General features: G+C 32.2%; 2 protein-coding genes and 4 non-coding genes across 6 annotated transcripts; 2 read left to right on the top strand and 4 right to left on the bottom strand.

Moving 5' to 3' along the window:
- Window positions 1–5,797: 5,797 nt before the first annotated feature.
- Window positions 5,798–5,883, bottom strand: LOC125495366 (small nucleolar RNA snoR114). The gene has a single exon (XR_007272004.1). It is a non-coding gene; the product is annotated as a small nucleolar RNA snoR114 (small nucleolar RNA).
- Window positions 5,884–7,194: 1,311 nt separating this feature from the next.
- Window positions 7,195–7,282, bottom strand: LOC125495370 (small nucleolar RNA snoR114). Its single transcript, XR_007272008.1, has one exon. It is a non-coding gene; the product is annotated as a small nucleolar RNA snoR114 (small nucleolar RNA).
- Window positions 7,283–13,191: 5,909 nt separating this feature from the next.
- On the bottom strand, window positions 13,192–13,277 carry LOC125495368 (small nucleolar RNA snoR114). Its single transcript, XR_007272006.1, has one exon. It is a non-coding gene; the product is annotated as a small nucleolar RNA snoR114 (small nucleolar RNA).
- A 4,608-nt stretch (window positions 13,278–17,885) lies between these two features.
- Window positions 17,886–17,971, bottom strand: LOC125495365 (small nucleolar RNA snoR114). The gene has a single exon (XR_007272003.1). It is a non-coding gene; the product is annotated as a small nucleolar RNA snoR114 (small nucleolar RNA).
- A 1,206-nt stretch (window positions 17,972–19,177) lies between these two features.
- On the top strand, window positions 19,178–19,987 carry LOC130590355 (uncharacterized). The gene has a single exon (XM_057392550.1). The coding sequence runs from the start codon at window positions 19,178–19,180 to the stop codon at window positions 19,985–19,987; it is 810 nt and encodes a 269-aa protein (XP_057248533.1).
- A 329-nt stretch (window positions 19,988–20,316) lies between these two features.
- Window positions 20,317–21,900, top strand: LOC125495270 (uncharacterized). The gene is made up of 3 exons (XM_048639932.2): window positions 20,317–20,450; window positions 20,557–21,790; window positions 21,862–21,900. Exons 1-3 carry the CDS (start codon window positions 20,317–20,319, stop codon window positions 21,898–21,900), a joined length of 1,407 nt encoding a protein of 468 aa, XP_048495889.2.
- The last annotated feature ends 1,250 nt before the right edge of the window (window positions 21,901–23,150 follow it).

Genomic DNA, 23,150 nt, shown 5'->3' with positions numbered 1-23,150 from the left:
AAGAAGAAACAACCTCGACCACTAGGGATTTTAAACTCAACACTTTCACTAATTAGGCCAAACAACTCTGTTACAACCTAATTCTAACTCGAGCCCTACCTTGAGTTCCTAAACTCAAGTTCCTGAACCACTGTTCCCTTAACAGCAGTTCCTCTCAACTTCACTCGAAGTTTTCTCACACATACAAGCTTCACTCAAAGCCTTTCTCTTACAGAACTTCACTCAAAGTTCCCTTACCCCAAAAACCAAAATACAATTGATCGAAATAAGCTTAGTGGAATTAGAGTAAGAAGGCAAAGAACAAATGGCTATTATGAGAGAATGAAGGCACTGACACTTAATAAGTTAAACTCACTTAATTACTTAGTCAGACACACTTTGGAACTTATCTAGACTTCTATATTTATAGTGGTAATCATGAAGAACGTGGGATTAATGTTAGAGTACACGTTTTAATCCATTTACCCATGATGTTCCTTCCCCTAAGGAACACGTTTTACATCATGTCCCATGATCCCATGAACTATAAATGAACGTGGATAAAATGCAGCCATTACTCCTAAATAATAGGAGTTCCTTCAACATTATCCGAAAATCAGTTTTTATAAACTCTTTTTATCTTTAAATCTGAATTTCTAATCTTTAAGAAAATAATATCTTTGAAATAAAATCTTTCTAACAACCGGATATTTATTTTCTTATTTTCCGAAAAATAAATCTTTCCAAAACAGATTTTCTTTTTTAAAACTGATTTTATCATTTGAAATTAGAAATAACTAATTTCCTATAATCTAGGCATGACTTACTCCATTATCTTTTAATCCGTTACAACTTACACGCCTAAGTCTAGTTCCTTATATTAGTTCAGTTCCTTTAACATATTTACTAAGTGCCACTGAGTTTGTTCCTTACAGAGGAACAAACGCTTCATTCTCAAATATTCTGCCACAGTTCCTTACCATTCTTTCTTTGTTCCTTTACATTGGAACTAGAAAATAAAACGCCTAGCTTCTATTATTCTTGATCCAATGCTTGCTCCAGTATCAACATAGAAACTTCTTTACTTAGCCTTTGAAATCCTCTCTTGACTTCTTCATTGACTTTGTATTCTCCCAGTTCCTTGCATTGATACCTTAGACACCATACACTTAAATAATTCATTAGTTCACTACTTAGTTTGTTCCTTTGTTTCTTTGTCATTATCAAAACTAGGGTTCAACAAGCTGTGTGCATAATATTGTACAAGTACAAAGAGATGTTAAGTATAGGATTGTTGTTTAAATCATTTGTTTGAAAAATAAGGGAAAAAAACCAAAAAAGGATTCATGTTAATTCACCAAAACGATTCATGTTAATTGAAGCTCAGAATTTGCACTAAAAAACTCAAACTTTACTTATAAATTTGCTACTGTCAATCTCTTATCAAAATCCTAATGATAATGTATAAGGGTTCTTGCATGATGTTCCTTTGGTGACAACACATCCATTATTATGTGCAAGTCTTCAATCTGCAACGATACTAGAACCAGTCAAAATTCTCTATTTCCAAGCCATACAAAATTTGAAGGCATAACAGAAATTCAACATAATTACAGGGATGGCAGTGGGGCGGGTCAAGTAGGAGACCCGCCCCATCCCCACCCAAGTGGGGCGGGGATGGGTCTAGGTTTGGTGGGGATGGGGCGGGGATGAGGATTAAAATCGTACCCGTAATGGGTGGTGGAGCGGGTATGGATTTTATGCTATCCCCGCCCCACCACCGCCCGCCCCGCCCCACATATATATGATTAAAATTCTAGTTATATACTTATATTATTAATAATTTTATCTTGCAAAATATAAATATGTGGGTATGACGCAGGTACAAAGTGGGTGCGGATACCCATGAGGGTGGTGGGGGTGGAGATGAAGTGGGTACGATGCGGGTATGAATGCGGTGTGGGTACCCATGCGGATGGTGGGGTGGGGATGGGTATAAATAAATACCTTGTGGGGCAGGGATGGGTCTGAAAATTTCCCCCGCAATAGGTGGTAGGGCAGGGATGGGGATTGAAATTTTATGCGGGTGCGGGTGTGAAGGTACCATCCTCCGCACCCGCCCCGCCCAATTGTCATCCCTAAATTACACCATGAAGTGAGTAATGCTACGTCATAAAGAATTGAAAAAGGAAACAATTAGGCAGAACGAGAATTTTTTGACCTGTGCCACTCAAAGTTATTGCATTCAATTTCTTTGGTTTTCAGAACATTTTCTTTACGAACTTGTTTGGCAATTAGCGGGTACGTAGCTGCTAGCTGATTAAATTAACTAGTAATTGATTTGACTAGCTGATTGTATTAGCTATTTGTATAAAGGTGTTTGGTAAGTAACTAATAGATGATTGATACATAATTGTGTACAATGACCAATAAGGACATATACAAAATCTATTGTTGTACTTTTAATTGTTTATTGTGTGATTTTCAAAAACTATAGGACATAAATGTAATTGTCTCACTCATTTCAAACCTCTAATATCAAAACTATTGGAGCTTAAGCTTTTGGTTGAGTTGGTCCTTTGACATGGTATTAAGAGCAAGTGTGACATAAAGGTCACAGGTTCGAATCTCATCACCCCCTGGAATATTTAGCGCCAGGTATGAGGGAGATATGTGCTACATCCACACTTCAAGCCCAAAGGGCTTTTGCGTGAGGGGGCGTGATAGAGTATAAATCTATTCCTGGGGCCTCAACCATCAGCTTAAGCTTTTGGTTGAGTTGGTCCTTTGACAGTTCTTCCTCCAAAATTTTCAAAAAGAGCTTTTTGGGCCCAATCAGCTAAATAAAAATTATATTTACCAAACACTCGAATTAAAGGATTGACTAGTCAAATTCTCTAATATGAATTAAAACCCTGTAGTTTTGACCCAAACTTCTCTTTACCAAACAATGCAAGGCCTACAATAATGAGATTAGCGACGACGGTGGCACTTCGACGCTAGCGCTAATGACTTGATGCCGGCGATGGTGGTGGAGTGTTTTGATTTGAGGGACTAGAGAGTATGACTTTTAAAGATAGAAAACGGGTAGGCTAGAGAGTAGAGAGAGATTATAGATGGGGTACGGTATTTTTTCTGACATTGAGAGAGATTAGAGATGGGGTATTTAGGTTGAAGAAATTGAGTTATTGTTTGAGTACTAAGTTTAAAAACATGGTTATTAGTAGGACATTGAGTTATCTTTTAGATATTGGACATATTAGATTCATTTAGTATCGGACTTTGGACAATCAGTAGTAAGGTATTGTAAAAACAAAAGCCTTAGATAACCTCTAAAATCATGCAAAACCTTATATGTCATTTATGAAAAGAAAAAGGGTCGATATATGAAGAAAAAAAATAATAAAAGATGAGTAGATATTGTAAAGTTAAATTATGTGAAAAAAGATTACTATGTCAGAAAGTGAAAATTTCATTATGATATAGTGACTTATACGCATTATTAATATATATTGCCACATTGGTATCAATTCTTTATTTGTATGTATTATTGCTACTCATGGTATATAGTATAGATTTATTTCTCTTTGTTCCAACATGCCTAATTGTTCCATTATTACCAGTAGATGAGAACAAATGTTAACCCTAGTTCCCAAATAATCGATGGAGCAATATGGATCCATTGCGTAGTTGAATTTATAATGGTATGAATTGTTTGGACCCATGATCTGGTCCAATATTGTTATGTGAAGCTCATTTAAAAGATCAGCTCAATATGCACCCAAGGGGCCCACGATCTTTTTAGGCAAAGAATAACTTTACCATAAAAGGGAGACAATTTTTCTAAAAGATGGGATTCCCCCTAATAGGGTTTCTTGTCTTGAAAATCCCTAACATTATAAAAGCAGCAAGCCTAATCAATGAGCATGTATTCCATTTCTCACCTATCAAATCAGAGCATCTCTCTCTACAATTACCCAATTTCTCTCTCTACCTCAACTGACTTGAGCGTCGGAAGGGTTTTCCGGGAACACTCTTAGGCTAGTTTTTTTTGTTTTGCAGGACATCAAGTGATCACAAGACTCGTGATTATACTCGAACTCAGGATTTTAGTCTCTCTAATCACACATCACTTCTTTGACTAATTTTTAGGCAAAAACATGAATATTTAATAATTCAAGTTAGATAATCATATTATTGGACTACTTATTATCCACATCATTGGAACTATTTAGAAGTAAATCATACTCCCTCCGTTCCAAAATATAGTTCCCATTTTCCTTTTTTCACGGTAATTTATACAAGTAGAATCTAAGAGAGATAGTAAAGATTTTTTGTTTATTTAAATAAATGTTGTATGGCTAAAGATGATTTTAGGAGAGAGAATGGAGAATAATTGGTGAAAGACCATTAATTGTAACATTTTGGTTGAATAAACAAAGGAAAAAACAAAATTTAAGAAGCAAATAAATGATGGGACATAAATTTTCTAGACAAATTACAAAAAATTGTGGAACTAAATATGGAAATGGGAACTATATTTTTGGGACACCAAAATTAGAAATGAGAACTATATTTTGAAACGGAAGGAGTATTTTGCATACCCCACTTTGTGCTAAATGCTAAAATAATCGAAACATATTACATTTCTCAAGCAATAAGCCATCACTGATATTGGAACTTTTTAGGAAGTAACAATCCCAGTGTTTTAACAAAATAATTACAACAAGATGATTTTTTCTAACAAATATTTTCCTTTCAATCGAACACTCTTATAGCAAAAATACAAATCCTTTTGCACTAGTTAAAAAAAAAGCCAAATAATTGAATGAACCGATAATTTACACTATTATATGACTAGTTGCATATGCACGCGATGAGTGCGTCGACAATCTTATGTAGGTATATATAAATGGACATGTTTTTTTATCTAAAATTATTTTGGTAGTGATGTAAATTATTGAGATTCTTTTGTAGATGTTATTATTTTTTTAAATTAAAGGTGAATGATTTTTAACTGTTCGATACCGTCACTGAAAATTTTGGTCGATGATTTAATAATTTCTTTTCAGCGACTTTAATATAATTCTTTAATAATCATAAATATTAATAAACCATATTGTTTGAAATTTGTAAATATGAAATATTATGTTATCACGATATATTACTAACTTTTTTTGGTTAAAGACACTAATTGATTTCGTGAATTGATTTCGTGAATTGATTGTGTCAATCTAATTTGTCAACTTATTAATGGTATTGCATATTCTATTTTGACCTATATGGCTAGTTTCATTGATTTTCATTTTTCAATTTTTTATAAAAAGAAAAACATTATTTTAAATTATTAGAGGGTATTTTAGTCACATAAAAAAAAGTACCACACCTCCTCCGTTGACTTATATAATAAAGATGAATAAGAAAAATTATGAAGGCTTGGGTTGCAAAATGGGAAACTAAAAATTAATAAACCATATTGTTTGAACTTTGTAAATATGAAATATTATGTTATCACGATATATTGCTAACTTTTTTTGGTCAAAGATTCTAATTGATAATTGTTTTCGTGAATTGATTGTGTCAATCCAATTTGTCAAATTATTAATGGTATTGCATATTCTATTTTGACCTATATGGCTAGTTTCATTGATTCTCATTTTTTAACTTTTTATAAAAAGAAAAACATATTTTAAATTATTAGAAAGCATTTTAGTCACATAAAAAAAAAATACCACACCTCCTCCCTTGACTTATATAATAAAGATTAATAAGAAAAATTATGAAGGCTTGGGTCGCAAAATGGGAAACTGAATAACACAAGCTCAGTAGCGCTAATTTTCATCCGATTATCAGACGAATGTGGAAGACCCTTCCTCCACGTTGGCGCAGCTTTCATCACGGCTCGATACTTTGTTTAATGTACAATTAGATATTAGTAATGGTTTCTCAATATTCAGCTAAACAATGTGGGACGATGAGGATTGATGGCTTAACTTGAGAGTCTATATTGGACTTTTGCAAAGGAATTTCCGTCATTGGCTCATTGCACTAAAACTGGTTATCAATTTTTAAAATGCCCAAGCAATGCTCAGGCTTCTTATTCTGTTAGAATTCTTAATCTATGGTGGAAAGAAATAGTATTGTGCCATGGAAGATGGCAGAGATAGAAGGAGAGAGATAACAGAGGAGAGAGAAAGTAGAGAGAAGAAGAAAGATGTAATGTGTACAGTGTATTATCTTCTGTTAACCAAAGTAAAGTATCTTACAACCTATTTATGCTAACTAATTACATTCTAACTACTAACAACCTATTACTTGTATTAACATACTAAGTCAAATATACTTTGACTAAACCATGAACTCTTAACATATTCAGTATTCAAAAATTGGCTATTAGTGAATATAATCAAATTTTCTTAATACAAGCGCTTATTAATTGGTGTATCCAATAAGATTCTTAAGACTTTTTTGGTTTGCATGTAGGAATTAGTATCTCTTACAAAGTAGTATTTTTCTTGAAGTTTCATTTTCTAAGAAGTGATAAAAGTTGTTTGGTTGATCATAGGAAGAAAAAATACTCAACGGAAGTTCTTATTACCTAGAGTTACTAAGGTAAATCTCTTACAAAGTAGTATATCTTCCTCCATTTTGTGAGAAGTAAATTTCCTACACTTTTGTCAACCAAACAACTTCGCCTTATCTTACTTCCTAGGAAGTTCTACTTCTCATGAAGTTTTATATCAACCAAACAACACCTTAAACTCGTACTTATATATCCGATATAATTATTATAAGGTTAATAAACTCATTTACGAGGAAACTTTAGAAGGAAACTAATTCAATGACTCCCACTTTACTATATTATACAAATTCTACCACTTTCAGTTTCAAGTTTTAGTGACCAATTAATTCTCGTGTGAATTCAAATTTATATGTTAAAGTTTTGTCCAACTGAATACGACCAATTCTTTACTCATTGTAACCTAATAGAATTTATTGAAACTTATTTGATCGTATTAAAATTATAATTTGAAAACATTAATTAAGAGTTAAGATATGTCAATACTATATCAAAGTAAAAAAAACAAAAAAGGCAAATAATCAAATTAACCAATATAATCTTCGCCAAAATAAATTTGTAATCTAAAGTCTGAAACAATGGAACTGTTGGCTACATGTCTAGCCTTTACATGCATGAAAAAACCATATTTAATTGAGCTCAGGAGCGCCATTTCTCATCCGGTGGATCAGTTTAATGCGGAAGAACCCTTCATCCACTTTGGCACAGCTAACATCACTGCTCGACATCTGATTGTGTCTGCAGTCAGATATTAGAAGTGTTTCCAAGCACTCAGCAAAGCAATGTGGGACGACAATCTATAATCCTGGGAGTCTATGCTGGATCCTTAACAGGGAATTTAAGTCATTAGCTCTAGAAATTAAAACTGAAAATGGTTACTTACCAATGTAATAATAGGTTTTTTTTCCGGAAACTAACTTATAAATTCCGGTTTTTGCGAAATATTATCTTATAAAAAGTTAATTAAAACTACCTTTTAGAACATTTGTTGTTGTAAAATCATATCTTTTGCTGGAGTTGGATGGTTGACCAAAAACTCCAGCATTGACCCATCACGTGATTTGCACGTGATATTTAAAACTTACTTAGTTTCACTATTTTCTCCAGGTTATTTGTCAGAAAGTATGTTATAGATTATGTTCTTTGCGAAAAAACTACCTTGTAAATAAAAGTGGTTAAAAACTACCTATTCCCCCCAAAGTTTCCCCAAAAAACCCCAAATTCTCGATTCTTCCTCTTTCTCCCTCTACTACTACTCCTTTACCTTTACTCTTGTTTCCTCGACCTAATCCTCCATTATCAATATCACTTTGAGTTCTTTGAAGTTGTGGGTCCTTCTGATTTTGATTATAATTCCTTCAGGCTTCCACCGGAACGTAGATCCGATCATCACTACGGCTCCGATTAAATTGCAACCTAGATCCTTACATATTTTTATTCTAAAAACTCGAGATTTCTCTCTTAATGAAAAAAAAAACAAACTCAAATCCTTATTCATAATCATATAAAACCAAAAAAAAAAAAAATCTTTACGATTATTCTTCAACCTAGCTAGCAAACACAAAAATGAATCGTCTTAATTAAAAGTGAAAACGACCCCAAGATCAGATTATCTAAATCCAATTGAAAAACCATAGTGCGCAAACGATTAAAGAAAAAACCCTAAATTACGACATAGATAGAAGTCAAACAACGATTGAAGATCGATGGTTTTGCATTGCATATTCTTTGGTGCTAAAACTCCCAATAATCAATTGAACAAGAAAGATAGAAGAGAGAAACGTGCATGAATATCCTTTTTTTAATTTGTTTTGATTTTTTAAGTTTTTTAAATTTTTTCTGTTCACCCGATGAACGATATTCGAAAATGTGAAACAAAGATGAGAAAGGACAAAAAATAAAGTAACAAAAAAGGAAATTAAGCAAAGAAATGAGAATCGAAAAAGTGGGGGGTTTTGAGGAAATAAAGTAAGAAAAAAAAAAAGGCAAGTAAAAAAACGAGAAACGCAAAAGTTCTCTCTTTTGCCGAAGTTGGATGGTAAGATTTTACCAAAAGAACCTTTTAAAGGTAGTTTGTAGCAACTTCTTTTTTATAAGGTTCTAAAAAAAAGGAACTTATAAGGTAGTTTATGACAAAAAATCCGGAGGATAATGAAATTAGGTTAATTTGTAAAATATCACGTGATGAGTCTATAACACCCCGACCCCCAATGGAGTCGATTCTACCGTCACTAATGTGTGTCTAGGTTAAAAAATTACACTAACGACTCACACGACAAATATTGACCCCTGGAAACTAAACAGATAAGATTATCCTTTTTGTTTTTCCGATATTTTTATGATTTGTTAATAGAATTGGTATTTTTATGACTTGTTAAAATTTTAAGTAGAACTACAACCTTACGTTTTTTATTTCGTAATTGATTTGAAAATTGATTTAGTTATGTTAAATTATTTTTTAATCATAAACTTTTCCTTTCACTATACATAATTTTATGACATGAGTTTATTTTAGCAACTTTAAACTTTCTTTGATGTGCATATTTTAAATTAAGTAGCGCTATGACTGAGGAATATCTTGATACTTCCTCCGGAACCTAAAGATCCTCCCTCTTTCCGTTTAAGTCCGTTTCCAAAAGATCCTCCTTCTTTTACTTTATTTCTTATTTGACAATTTTTTCTCCTTTTTACCTTCTCATGTCCCTATTATATATTCCACCATTACACTATTAATTCAATTTTACTTCTTTTCTCTCACCTATTTTAACGCCTTTTTATTTGTTTATTTTTCTTAACCCCTTTCTCTCCCCTACTTTACCCACCCCAAACCTCACACAAATTTCAAAACACCCCCTTGACTTATATAATAAAGAGTAACTTTTTATAAATTTTATTAACGCATGATATAAAAGAAACTATTTTTTTTTTCGGGAGATGTCTCGAGTCAGTTACAATAAACAAATATGTTAATTATTTCTAGATTTTATAATTTATTTTGCTACTTTTCGTATGTTTTATCTATATATATATATAAAACAAGGTTCATTTTGCTTACGTGTCAAGCCAGCATTATTCAATGTTCATTTCGCCTACGTGTCATGCTACTACTACATCTGCCACGTGTCATCGCCAAATTCGACACTCTATTATATAACGTGTTCACATCCAAAAAATCTGATATCACATGGCGTGATAATTTCCTTCCAAAAAAAACTACCTTGAAATCAAACAATGATATTAGTGTGGGAAGTTTTAAACAACTGCCTAAATTATAGCTGCCGGTCAAATATAATTAAATGTTTTTTATTTAAAATTCAAAATTCACCCACCAAGAATTGTTATTATAGTTGCGGGAAAATAAAGGTAAAAAATGTTATTATATAAGATGTTCATGTAATCACACCCTAATATAAACTGATTGTCCAGAAAATAAAAATGTTCATTCATCCATATTTCAATCTCAATTATAAATTCCTAAATGACAGTTATACTACTAATATATTAAATTAATTTTCACTAACTGTTAAAACTTACAATCTTGATTTTTTCAATATATTTCTCACTCACTAACTGTAATAAATCTAATCCTTTCCCAAAACCAACTCAAGTTATAATTTCGGAATGTTCTTTTCTCTCTAATTTTCTTTTTTGGACGAAAAACTGATTTACAAAAAAAAATTCTGATTTTGAAAATTTTATTTTTTAAAAGATAAAAATCTGATTTAATAATAAAAAAACATGTTTCACAAAAAAAAATCTGATTTATTATAATTTTACTTTATTTTTCAGAATTTTATATTTAAAAATCTTATTATAACAAAAAAAAATTTAATCTTATTAAGTAATGAGATGATTTATGTATTGTATTGTAGTGACCGTTAAAGAATTGATATCGGTATTATATAGGACCCATAATCGATTGTGTTTTTTTTAGAATAATATTAAAAAAAACCGATTTGCTTGAATAAAATAATGGGATTATTGCCTCATCATGGTCTACATAGTGTATAAATTGATTTGCTTGAAAAAACCGATTTGCTTGCATAGATTATTGCTTCATCATCATATTCTTTCCTAAAGTAAAGATTCTAATTAAATAAAGTAATATTATCGCACCTATAAAACCGATTTGCTTGAACTGATGGCCGAAGTGATATTCTTTCCTAAAGTAATATCATCATATTCTTTCCTAAAGTAATATTATTGTCCTTACATTAAAATTACCACGTGGTAAAGCAAAGCAATAGGTTCAAATGAAGATGACACGTGGCAAAAGCAAAGAGGTGACCGGAAAAATTAGGATGAAGAGAGCAGAGGAAGCTTCATGTCTTGCCACGTAGGCTGAAGTTTTCTCTCTAATTTTCTTTTCTCTCTAATTAAAACTTAGAATATTTTTTATAAGGCCGTTCTAATAAAATAAGAACAATCATACTACTAATTATAGATAATTCACAAGTCATAATATTGCAGCATAAGGGTCGTAAGCCAGTTTTAAACTATTCTCATTACAAGATTCTAAATTTTTTAATCACAAGGCCATAATAAATATTTCAACCTAAAATTACGAGATACACCTCTTTCACGAGTATGTTGGAATGTAAATATAGAAGTTTGAAATTGTTCTACAATACAATTCTAAAAATCGAAAAGAATATGGAAAAGAACACAGGTCATATGGTGATTAAGAAATAAAAGGCAAATCAAGACAAAAATATGCCATATTTGTATAATTTTCTTGAGTGATTGTCTATTTAAATTAACTTTTTCACTTAGAAATTTAGAGATAACCCCATTCATTTTGATGAAAATCATGCTATATAAAACTTTGAGATTGTTTTTTAATACAATTTGGATAATCATATCATAAAAAAAAATAAAAATTTGTAATAAGATAGTTTAATAAGAGAGAGGAGTTGAGCGGGACTGCAGAAAGCAAGGAGTGAAAGTTGTTGCATGATCGAGTGACAGTAGTGCTGCGTATTGTATTTTTATATGAGCCTCTGTATAAAACGATAGGCAGAACAAAAGCTTCTTCATTCAACTTATTTTGTTTTAAGAAAGTTTTTTTTACTAAGCAAGTAATTATATTAATTAGAGCAAACAGTTACAACCTAAAACCAACTAAGAGAAAGCAAACCTTTGCTTAGCAAAAAAAAAAAAAAGTTGGTTGGTCACATGTTTTATCATGACATTAGCTACATCAATCACTAAACATACGGGTCATGAGCCGGTTTTAAAATTTATTTTTAATACACAATATGATTATGAAAACTTGAAATCAATCAGCTACTATTCAAATCATGATTTTAGGAGAAACATCCTAAAATCTTAAATTTATAAACAAAGTATTCCCCCACAATTTAATGTGTTTTTTTTTGTTTCATTTACGTAATTATAAATGTATATATCACGATCACAATATTTTTAAAGTTTAAAATGTTATAACAAAGGAGTGAAAGTTGTTGCATGATCGAGTGACAGTAGTGTTGCGTATTGTGTTTTTATATGAGCCTCTGTATAAAACGATAGGCAGAACAAAAGCTTCTTCATTCAACTTATTTTGTTTTAAGAAAGTTTTTTTTTACTAAGCAAGTAATTATATTAATTAGAGCAAACAGTTACAACCTAAAACCAACTAAGAGAAAGCAAACCTTTGCTTAGCAAAAAAAAAAAAAGTTGGTTGGTCACATGTTTTATCATGATATTAGCTACATCAATCACTAAACATACGGGTCATAAGCCGGTTTTAAAATTTATTTTTAATACATAATATGATTATGAAAACTTGAAATCAATCAGCTACTATTCAAATCATGATTTTAGGAGAAACATCCTAAAATCATAAATTTATAAATGTATATATCACGATCACAATATTTTTAAAGTTTAAAATGTTATAACAAAGGATTTTTATGTATATTAAATATAATTTTACATTTTATATTCTTTTAATCTTAAATACATGGATTCTAAATAATCACGGATTCAATATATTTCAAATAAAAACAACTACTTAATATACAAAATAATGTTGTCGTACATTATATACAGCTCCAAACCATTTCTACATAAAACCTCCCGTGCATTTTTGCACGGGTGGAAAGCTAGTACATTAATAAATAAGAGTGTCAGAGATGTGTATACTTGTTTAAGTTTTTTTTGGTTAATTATAATTATTACAAGACTTTATCATATTTTATTTGAAACGTTAGACAGTAAAGTCATAGTGTATTGATGATTAAACTCTTATTTCTCATTTCAAACGTCACATATTCGATATCTTAAACTTACATATTTTTTTAAAAGTGGGGAGTACACATAAACAACCTTTTAATACATTTATATAAATTATGGTTAAAATTATGCGCAGAAGTTTTTCTATTTGAAATGAATTTGATTTATATAACCTAATAGTGTAACTTATTAAAATTACAAAGAAATATTAATAATATTAGTATCATTGTAAATTAAAATGATAACTTATTAGATCTATAATGAAAATGTTACTTAAGAAATTTATACTATCACACAGGATAAAGGCAACAGTCTTAATTCTTACATGCGTAAAGATGATTAGGTTTCCTACTTTGCTAGTTCAAAAATAATAATGGAGAAGAAAAACTAATCCAATTGAGCTCAGTAGCGCCTTTTCTCATCTGATGGTCAGGTTATTGTGGAGGACCCTCCTTCCACTTTAGCGCAACTCTCATCACGGCTCAATATATTGTCGCTGTAATGTATACGTAAACAAGTATTTTTGACACAGCGTAACCGATGTGGGAATGAATATGCCACGCAGCTAAATATCTGAATGTCTCTTATAACCTTGCTCATGAGGTTACCTTAACTTCATCTCCAAACATTTGGTCTTCTTTTTCGTAAATGCTCATTAATACCATATTTCCGAGAAGTAATGGATGGCAAAGAAATTTTAGAAAAAAAATAGATATTTTGGAATGAAGTAGCATTAGTATGAATATTTACATTACGAATTACACTGATATACAACGCTAATATCTATGGCTAATGTGAATCAAGCTCTATCTTCGTTGTTATCTATTTTTATTTGCTTTCTTAGGCTCCACATGGTTTTGGCTTACTCTTAATATGACTATATGAGGGTTTTATATACATGTCTGATATTGTGGAGTGGATAAGAAAAAGAAAATGTAGCAAATTCAGGAAAGTTAAGTTTGTTATTTTATCGTATTTGAAAGCTGGGGGAAAATGCTTTTATGGAACACAAAATTAGATGTGTGCATAATATTGTACAGCAAGTACAAAGAGATGTTAAGTATAGGATTGTTGTTTAAATCATTTGTTTGAAAATTAGGAAAAAAAAAAAACAAAAAAGATTCATGTTAACTCACCAAAACGATTCATGTTAATTGAGGCTCAGAATCTGCACTCAAAAACTCAAACTTTACTCATAAATTTGCTACTGTCAATCTCTTTTCAAAATCCCAATGATAATGTACAAGGGTTCTTGCATGATGTTCTTTTGGTAACAATACATCCATTATTATGTGCAGGTCTTCAATCTGCAACAATACCAGAACTAGTCAAAATTCTTTACTTCCAAGCCATACAAAATTTGAAGGCATAACAAAAGTTCAACATAACTACACCATGAAGTGGGTAATGCTACATCATAAAGAATTGAAAAGGGAGACAGCGAGACAAAACGGAATTTTTTTTGACATGCGCCACTCAAAGTAATTGCATTCAATTTGTTTGATTTTTGGAAGGTTTTCTTTACGGACCTGTTTGGCAATTAGCGGATAGCTGTTAGCTGATTGTATTAGCCGATAGTTATTTTGACTAACTGATTGTATTAGCTATTTGTATAAAAGTGTTTGGTAAGTAGCTAATAGCTGATTGATACATAATTGTGTAAAATAACCAATAAGGACATATGCACAATCTATTGTTGTACTTTTAATTTTTTATTACTGTAACTTTTAAGAACTTTCGGACATAAATGTAATTGACCTATACCCATTCTCTCAAACCTCTAATGTCAAAAAGCTCCTCCCCCAAAGTTTTCAAACAGAGCTTTTTGGGTCCATTCAGCTAAATGAAACTTCTCTTTACCAAACACTTGAATTAAAGGATTGAAAAGAATGTCTCCGGCCTTATAACCTTGCTCATGAGGTTAGCTTAACTTCATCTCAAAACATTTGGTCTTCTTTTTCGTAAATTCTCATTAATACCATATTTGCAAGAAGTAATGGATGGAAAAGAAATTTTAGAAAGAAAATAGATATTATGAAATGAAGTAGCATTAGCATGAATATTTACATGTGAGCTCCTTTTACGAATTACACTGATATACAACACTAACATCTATGGTTAATGTGAATCAAGCTCTATCTTCGTTGTTATCTATTTTTATTTGCTTTCTTAGGCTCCACATGGTTTTGGCTTACTCTTAATATGACTATATGAGGGTTTTATAAACATGTTTGATATTGTGGAGTGGATAAGAAAAAGAAAATGTAGCAAATTCAGGAAAGTTAAGTTTGTTATTGCTTGTTCTCTTAAGTACCTTTTATCGTATTTGAAAACAGGTGGGAAATGCTTTATGAAACACAAAATTAGATGTGCGCATAATATTGTATAGCAAGTACAAAGAGATGTTAAGTATAGGATTGTTGTTTAAATCATTTCTTTGAAAAATAAGGAAAAAGACCAAAAAGGATTCATGTTAACCACCAAAACGATTCATGTTAATTGAGGCTCAGAATTTACACTCAATAACTCAAATTTTACTCATAAATTTGCTACTGTCAATCTCTTTTCAAAATCCCAATGATAATGTATAAGGGTTCTTGCATGATGTTTCTTTGGTAACAATACATCCATTATTATGTGCACGTCTTCAATATGCAACAATACCAGAACTAGTCAAAATTCTTTATTTCCAAGCCATACAAAATTTGAAGGCATAACAAAACTTCAACATAACTACACCATGAAGTGGGCAATGCTACATCATAAAGAATTGAAAAAGGAGACAACGAGACAAAACGGGATTTTTTTGACATGTGCCACTCAAAGTAATTGCATTCAATTTGTTTGATTTTTGGAAGGTTTTCTTTACATACCTATTTGGCAATTAGCAGATAGTTGTTAGCTGATTGTATTAGCCGATAGCTATTTTGACTAGCTTATTGTATTAGCTATTTGTATAAAAGTGTTTGGTAAGTAGCTGATAACTGATTCATACATAATTGTGTAAAATAACCAATAAGGACATATGCATAATCTATTGTTGTACTTTTAATTTATTTATTAGTATAACTTTTAAGAACTTTAAGACATAAATGTAATTGACCTACTCATTTCCAAACCTCTAATGTCAAAAAACTCCTCTCCCAAAATTTTCAAACAGAGCTTTTTGGGTCCATCTAGCTAAATGAAACTTCTTTTTACCAAACACTCAAATTAAAGGATTGACTAGTCAAATCCTCTAATATGAATTAAAACCTCTAGTTTTGACCCAAACTTCTCTTTACCAAACAAGGCCTATAAAATGAGATTAGCGGTCGACGGTGGCTCTTCGACGCTAGTGCTAATGACTTGATTCCGGTGATGGTGGTAGAGTATTTTGATTTGAGGGGCTAGAGAGTATGACTTTTAAAGATAGAAAATGGGTAGGCTAGAGAGAGAGATCAGAGATGGGGTACTTTTTTTAACATCGAGAGAGATTAGAGATGGGATATTTGGGTTGAAGAAATTGAGTTACGGTTTGATTACTAAGTTTTAAAACATGGTTATTAATAGAAAATTGAGTTATCTTTTGACATTGGAAATATTAGATTCATTTAGCATCGGATTTTGGACAATCAGTAATAAGGTACTGTAAAACAAAAGCCTTATTAGACAACCACTAAATTCATTGCAAACCTTCTATGTCATTTTTTAGTAATGGGGTACTACTACTATATATATAAGAAAAAGCCTTTAAAAGCTACTAAAATCATTGTGAAACCTTAAAATTTATGGGTTTTTTTTTTGCTTAGATGAACTTTTTTGACGATATTTCTTATATGTTATTTGAGGTTATAGATGTAAGACAGTTTAGTTCTCGCACGCATCATGTGCATATAAGACTATCTCTTTAGACTGAAATTGCACTATGACTTGGTTGTCTCATAAAGGAGATTGATGTTTATAGAGCCTCACATGTCATCTTTTTAGCTTGGCTTGGGCTTTGTTAGCTATCATGTTATGTGTTTTTTATAATTTGATTACTATATTTACTTTTACCTTATAAAAATTTAATTTCGCGTTTCTAATTTGTTAGCTATCATTTTATAAGGGTCGTTGGAATGGAAGGAGAGATTGTGTTGCAAGGTGGTTATTTTGGATTATTGTGGTGGGAGGAGAGAGACACTGAAAATTTAGAGAGATAAAATGAAGATGCTAATTGCTAAGGAGAGAGTAAGAAAGTTTGAAGCTATAAAATATGTTAGGATATCGTACCGAATTGTATTATATTATGTTATGAAAAAACATAATAGAGATATTATAGGATGTTATTCCAAATATTGTAGTATGTTTACAAAAGAAAAATATAATAGATACATTACCAATGAAGGTGATTATCTTAATAAATTGTACTCCCTCCGTTTCCTAAAGATCTTCTCACTTACTGTTCCTACAGATACCAAGGAAAATCAAGTTGTGTGGGGCATGGTGTGAGTAAAGTAGGAGAGAGAAAGGGGTTAAATAAATAAACAAATAAAAAGGGGTTAAAGTATGAGAGAGAAAGGGAGTAAAATTGAATTAATAATGTAATGGTGGACCATATGATAGTGACATGAGAGGGTAAATAGGGAAATTTGTTTTGCCAAATAAGGAATAAAGCAAAAGAGGGAAGATCTTTTGAAAACACCCTTAAACGGAAAGAGAGAAGATCTTTAGGAAACGGAGGGAGTATCAAATAGAAGACGTGTATGATCAATTACTTTCTTTGTTTGTACATCGTTGCATATGAACATGTTTTTATTCAACGAAACTTAACAAGTAATATATCAAATAAATTATTACTAAATATAATTAGCGATCTTTAAGCGCAAAATATAATTAGCAATCTTTAAGCGCAAAATATAATTATGCAAGTATTATTGAACTTCAACAATAATTTTCACATGCATCGTGTGCATATAAGGCTGATTTAAATTATAATATGAATGCTAATCTAAAAATATTAGTACTATTATAAACAAAAATGATAACTTATTAATTTATAATGAAAAATTTACTTTTTTTTTTTGAGGGGGAACGTTTTACTTAAAGTAAGTATAAAAAAAATTTCACTGAGCTCAGGAGCGCCTTTTCTCATCTCATGATCAGATTATTGTGAAGGACCCTCCATTCACTTTGGCGCAGCTTTCGTCACGGCTCGAAGAATTGTTGCTGCACTGAGTATTTAAACTGCATTTCTTGTTACAAACGTAAACGATGTGGGATTGAACATGCCAATTGCCACGCATCTGAAAATCTAAATGTCTCCTATCAGCTATTATTACCTTGCTCACGACTCATGAGGTTATCTTAACTTCATCTTAAATCATGTGTTTCTTTTCCATAAATTTTTATTAATACCACATTTCCAAGCATTAATCAATTGTAATGAGTTAAGGAAGGAAATAGATATTTTAGAATGAAAATTACCATTATCATAGATATTGACATCTGAGTTCCTTTTACAAATTTACACTGATATACAATCCCAAAATCTATGACTAATGTGAATCAAGCTCTACCTTTATTGTTATCTATCTTTTTTTTTTTTTCTTATGATCCACATGGTTTTAACTTATTCTTAATATGAGGGTTTTATAAACCTGTCTAATGTTATATAGTGGATTAAGGGGGTTGCTAAACGCAGCCCCACTTTACTAACGCAGCCTTAAGAAAACCCCAAAAAACCCTTATTATCATATTCTTTCTAAAAAACCCTTTCTCTCTCTAAAAATATTCTCTCATCCTCTCTAACTGTTAGATATACAAAACTTCATTGAAGATCTACAAACTTTAATTTGAATTTCAATGGACCATAATTTTGACCCAATTGAGTTTCAATCTGATGTAAGTTGTTAATTTTTTTTCGCAATTATGATTCAAGTTGTGAAATTTTTTCGCTGGGTATTTTTTTTTTGCGGTAGTTCGTGTCTGTTTCGTGTAGATTACACGAAACGATTTATTCTGTTTCGTGTAGGCTGCACGAAACAGATGATTCTGTTTCGTGCAACTTGCACGAAACAATTGAATCTGTTTCGTGCAACTTGCACGAAACAATTGAATCTGTTTCGTGCACCTTGCACGAAATTCTTTATATTCCGTTTCGTGCAAGCTGCACGAAATCTGCTATTTTTGTTTCGTAAAAGGTTTCCGAGACAATATCATCTGTTTCATATAAATCGCACCAAGCAATGTTTAACACATATAAATACAAAACAAACCAATTTACTATTTGTGTTTGAGATTGATGATGTTGAGACTTAATTTATGAATTTGAAGATGTAAAATTGATGATATTTATCAAAGTTCGAAAATGATGTATAAATAGTTTTTTTTTTTGTCATTTATTGTATAATTTATGATAACATGTATTTTGTGGTTTTCATAAATTGTCAGGAAGATGTCCATGTAGAAGAGGTTGATGAAAATACACCTGATTATAGTGAATTTTTCACCACTACAACTATATTTCCCACTCGAAAAGCATTACGTGATTGGGTTACTGAAGTAGGTAGGCTGCATAATATGGTGATAATTATCGCTCGATCACAATATGGTGAAGGGCAAGGCTTGGGGAATGCAAAAGCTACCCTCACTTGTGAAAGAAGCGGGAGATATAGACTTCATAAGTCTAGAGAACGTGTAGATGTGGAGAAATTTACCGGTACAAAAAAAAGACTGTGTCCTTTTCGACTTCAAGCGAATGAGTGCTTTGGTGGTGGTTGGAGTGTCTATGTCATTAATGGAAAGCACAATCATGATCTTCCCGATTTCAACGAGGGACGTGCACTTATTGGCATGTTAAGTAAAGATGAGCTCAATTTGGTAGAAGAATTAACTAAATCTCATGTACCGCCTAGTCAAATCATGAAAGTTCTTAGTAGGGTGGATGAAGAGACTTTGACTACAGTGAAACATATTTATAATGCCCGTCAGAAGTTGAAAACCGAGGCAATATGTGGTAGGTCTGTGATGCAACAACTAATGAAGGTGATTGTTGATAATAACTATCTACAATGGCATCGTGAAGAAGTGGGAACAAATGTGGTTAGTGACATAGTTTTTGCTCATCATGATGTTGTTGATCTATTGTTTTTGTTTCCTTATGTTTTAGTCATTGATTGTACATATAAGACAAACAGATACAAAATGCCTTTTTTGGAGATAGTTGGATAGTTCCAACTGGAAAAAATTTTGTGTCGCCTTTGCTTGGTTGAGAAACGAAAGGAAATTAAATTACCAATGGGTCCTGGAATGTGTAAACAGTTATTTGATCCAGAGAATTGCCGGGTGTGATTGTAACTGACAGGGAATTGGCTCTTATCAACGCGTTAGACAAATATTTCCTAACTCGGCTCATCTTTTATGTACAAGACATATTGGGAAAAATGTGGACAACTATGTGGGCAAGTTGACTAAAAATGAAGATATTGTCAAAGCATTTCGCTAGATGGATAAGTTAGTGGATGCACCAAGTTGAATCGTATGAACAACGATTAAAAGAAATGAATGAAGCCTTTAAGTCTATGCCAGCTGTGTTAGATTATGTGAAATCTACTTGGTTGGATCCATATAGTGATAGATTTGTCAATGCTTTTACAATGAACATCCTACATTTGGGCACAAGAACGACCAACAGGTAAATAAAAATTTCAATTAATTGAATTATAATTCAAATAAGTAAATGATATTTATATGTGGCAATTTTTTATGTGTTATCGTTATTATTCTTAATTATATTACAGGGTGGAAAGTGCTCATGCAGCACTGAAATCGTGGTTAAAGACTTCGACAGGAAGTTTGGATACAATATGGCCAATTATTCATTCGTTTTTGGAAGCCCAGAAACGTGAAATAAAAGCCTCTTTCCAAAGGTCCCAAAACAGAGATCCTCATGTGACAGTGCTACGTCTATTTATGTTATTGAAAGGTCGAGTATCACATAAGGCTATACGCTTGCTTGATAGTGAATATAAACGTGCAAATGAAGTTGGTGTTGATGGTTTCGTTTGTGGATGTTATTTAAGACATACGCATGGACTTCCGTGTGCTCATGAGATGATGGAGATGGAAGAAAGAAATGCAAGTATTCAACTTACGGATATCCACCCTTTTTGGAGGACTCTTAAACTTAGAAGTGCTGCTCCACATTACAATTTAGATGAAGAATCTCATTTTCAGATCCGGCATGATATTGATAAGGAATTGCAAGTGTACTTCAAGGATATTCTAGATCTACCTGAACAAAGTAAAAAAATAATAGCTGCTCAATTGGAAAAAATAGTGCACCCAGAATTCACAAGATTGAACGAGCCACATACTACAGCCCAACCTAGAGGTCGTCCTCCAAAAAAAAACTCTACAAGAAGAGATCCATCTGATTGGGAATACACAGAACAAACATGCTCCAAGAATTCTAAAACTGAACGTGGTGGATGTGCTTCTACTTCTACATCAGCTAAAGGTCGTGGTCGTGGACGTGGACGTTCTTCGTTGACACTCTCAAATGCTTCACAAATAATTCCTCCCAATATCTTGCCATTTCATGATCAACTCCCCTCCTACATAGTACCTTATATTAGTAGTATACACAATGTTGGAGCTGATGGTAATTGTGGTTATAGGGCCGTTTCTCGATGGATTTATGAGGATGAGGAACGATGGCCAACTGTTCGGGAAGAGTTAGCTATGGAGATTGAGACTAGGTTAAACATTTACAGTGATATTCTAGGAGGTCACGATAATGTTAGATCAACTTTGATCTCCCTTCAACACTATGTCGGATCCGCTACTAAAGATTACCGGATGTCATTACTTGACATGGGTTTTGTGATCTCCACCAGATATAATGTGGTAGTTGTTTGTTGGTCTCTTGATCAACCAATTACTTTTTTGCCAATAATTGCTCGTGAGGGGAACCATGCACCTGATCGAGTCATCACATTAGGATTTTTGCAGCGGATGGAGCATTACGTTGTGGTAAGTGTAACTTGTTAAAATTTGTATATTACAATAAATTACTAGTTTTTTTACATCTTGCTTTTTATTAGGTTGAAATGAAAGAAGGTTTTCCTATGCCGCCGATTTAAGCTCCTTGTAAGGCTTGTTGGAAAACCCGTTGTCGGACTTGATTAATCGCTTTTTACGAGCCCCTTCTAATGGAAAAATCCAATTCAATGAGGATTTGGTTCTGTATCCAAAACTCAATTACAAGTTTCAATTTTCCGCTCCACCCGGTTTATTAAGTGGGTGAAAAACCCGGTTTAAACGGATGATAGCCGGGTGATTAATAGGATCATAAGATGGAGTAATAATCCTCTCAGTCACCACATCACGAACGAGTGACAATCAGTCTTAATGTGTAACACCCCGATAATTCTCTCTTTCTAGAAAATACTTTTATAACAAATCTAGAGAATTACCCAGGCATTATCGCCCGTGTGATAACGTTTCGGCTTACTCAGAATTTTGCAGCGGAAAACTTACTAAAACAAAACCAACTTTATTAAACTTATGAAATAAGAGTCAAACAATGTTTGAACTGAAACACACCAACTTAAAGCTAAAGTTTGAAATATAAATTCCTAGGAACAACTTAAATACGACTAATGTCACAAAAGCCTCTCCAATCCAGATTTCCCAATGGTATGCATCTTCGAACCTGTAATGTCAATGCTTTCTTGACTCTGCTCCCCCGAAGGATCACCACAGGATGAATAGGCAAAGCCATGATCACAAACACAGACAAGCACGTAATCAGCAAAGCTGAGTACTACATATCAGACACAAATAATCCTAAGCATGATACTACAAACATAACTCGTAGGAATAAATAATAACATAAGTAAATAATACTCTACAAACAACTTTTACTGAACTACACTGGACCCAACTTTTATTACTTTAATGGAATAGTTATTGGACGAGTTGACCAACCAAAAATAGGAAATACGGTCATGACTCCGTAAACCAGAATGACCTACGATATCGAGGAACCTTTGAACTAAAGAGGAATGGTGATCAATCCAACCCTCGAAATACATATCACGGCGGACTATGTACCCCAACCCTTAGTGTCCAACTCTAGACGTGCACCAGTCTAAAGTCTATAACTTATTCTCGTTTCACTTTACGTTAAATATAATTATTACTTGTGTTGACACCACAACAACCAAATAACACATAATTCAATAATCACATAATCATAACAACATTCTTTTTATCTTTGAATTAACAAGTGATCCATAACTTATCAATCAAGACTCCTTTTATTTTCCCTTTTATTTTCCCTTTTATCCTTTGTTGAACCTAGCCAACAAAACTCCGTACCTTTACATAG

Source organism: Beta vulgaris, chromosome 2 (assembly GCF_026745355.1).
Source record: "Beta vulgaris subsp. vulgaris cultivar EL10 chromosome 2, EL10.2, whole genome shotgun sequence".
Taxonomy (NCBI): domain Eukaryota; kingdom Viridiplantae; phylum Streptophyta; class Magnoliopsida; order Caryophyllales; family Amaranthaceae; genus Beta; species Beta vulgaris.
The sequence above is the reverse complement of the archived record's forward strand: the minus strand, read 5'-3'. Positions and strand labels throughout refer to the sequence as shown.

Bases quoted from the DNA above. Each gene is read 5' to 3' on its own strand.
- LOC125495270 (XM_048639932.2), top strand. From the start codon at position 20,317: ATGAATGAAGCCTTTAAGTCTATGCCAGCTGTGTTAGATTATGTGAAA. The intron at 20,451-20,556 runs GTAAATAAAAAT...ATTATATTACAG, and splicing joins GGCACAAGAACGACCAACAG to GGTGGAAAGTGCTCATGCAG. The intron at 21,791-21,861 runs GTAAGTGTAACT...GCTTTTTATTAG, and splicing joins GGATGGAGCATTACGTTGTG to GTTGAAATGAAAGAAGGTTT.
- LOC130590355 (XM_057392550.1), top strand. From the start codon at position 19,178: ATGTATTTTGTGGTTTTCATAAATTGTCAGGAAGATGTCCATGTAGAA.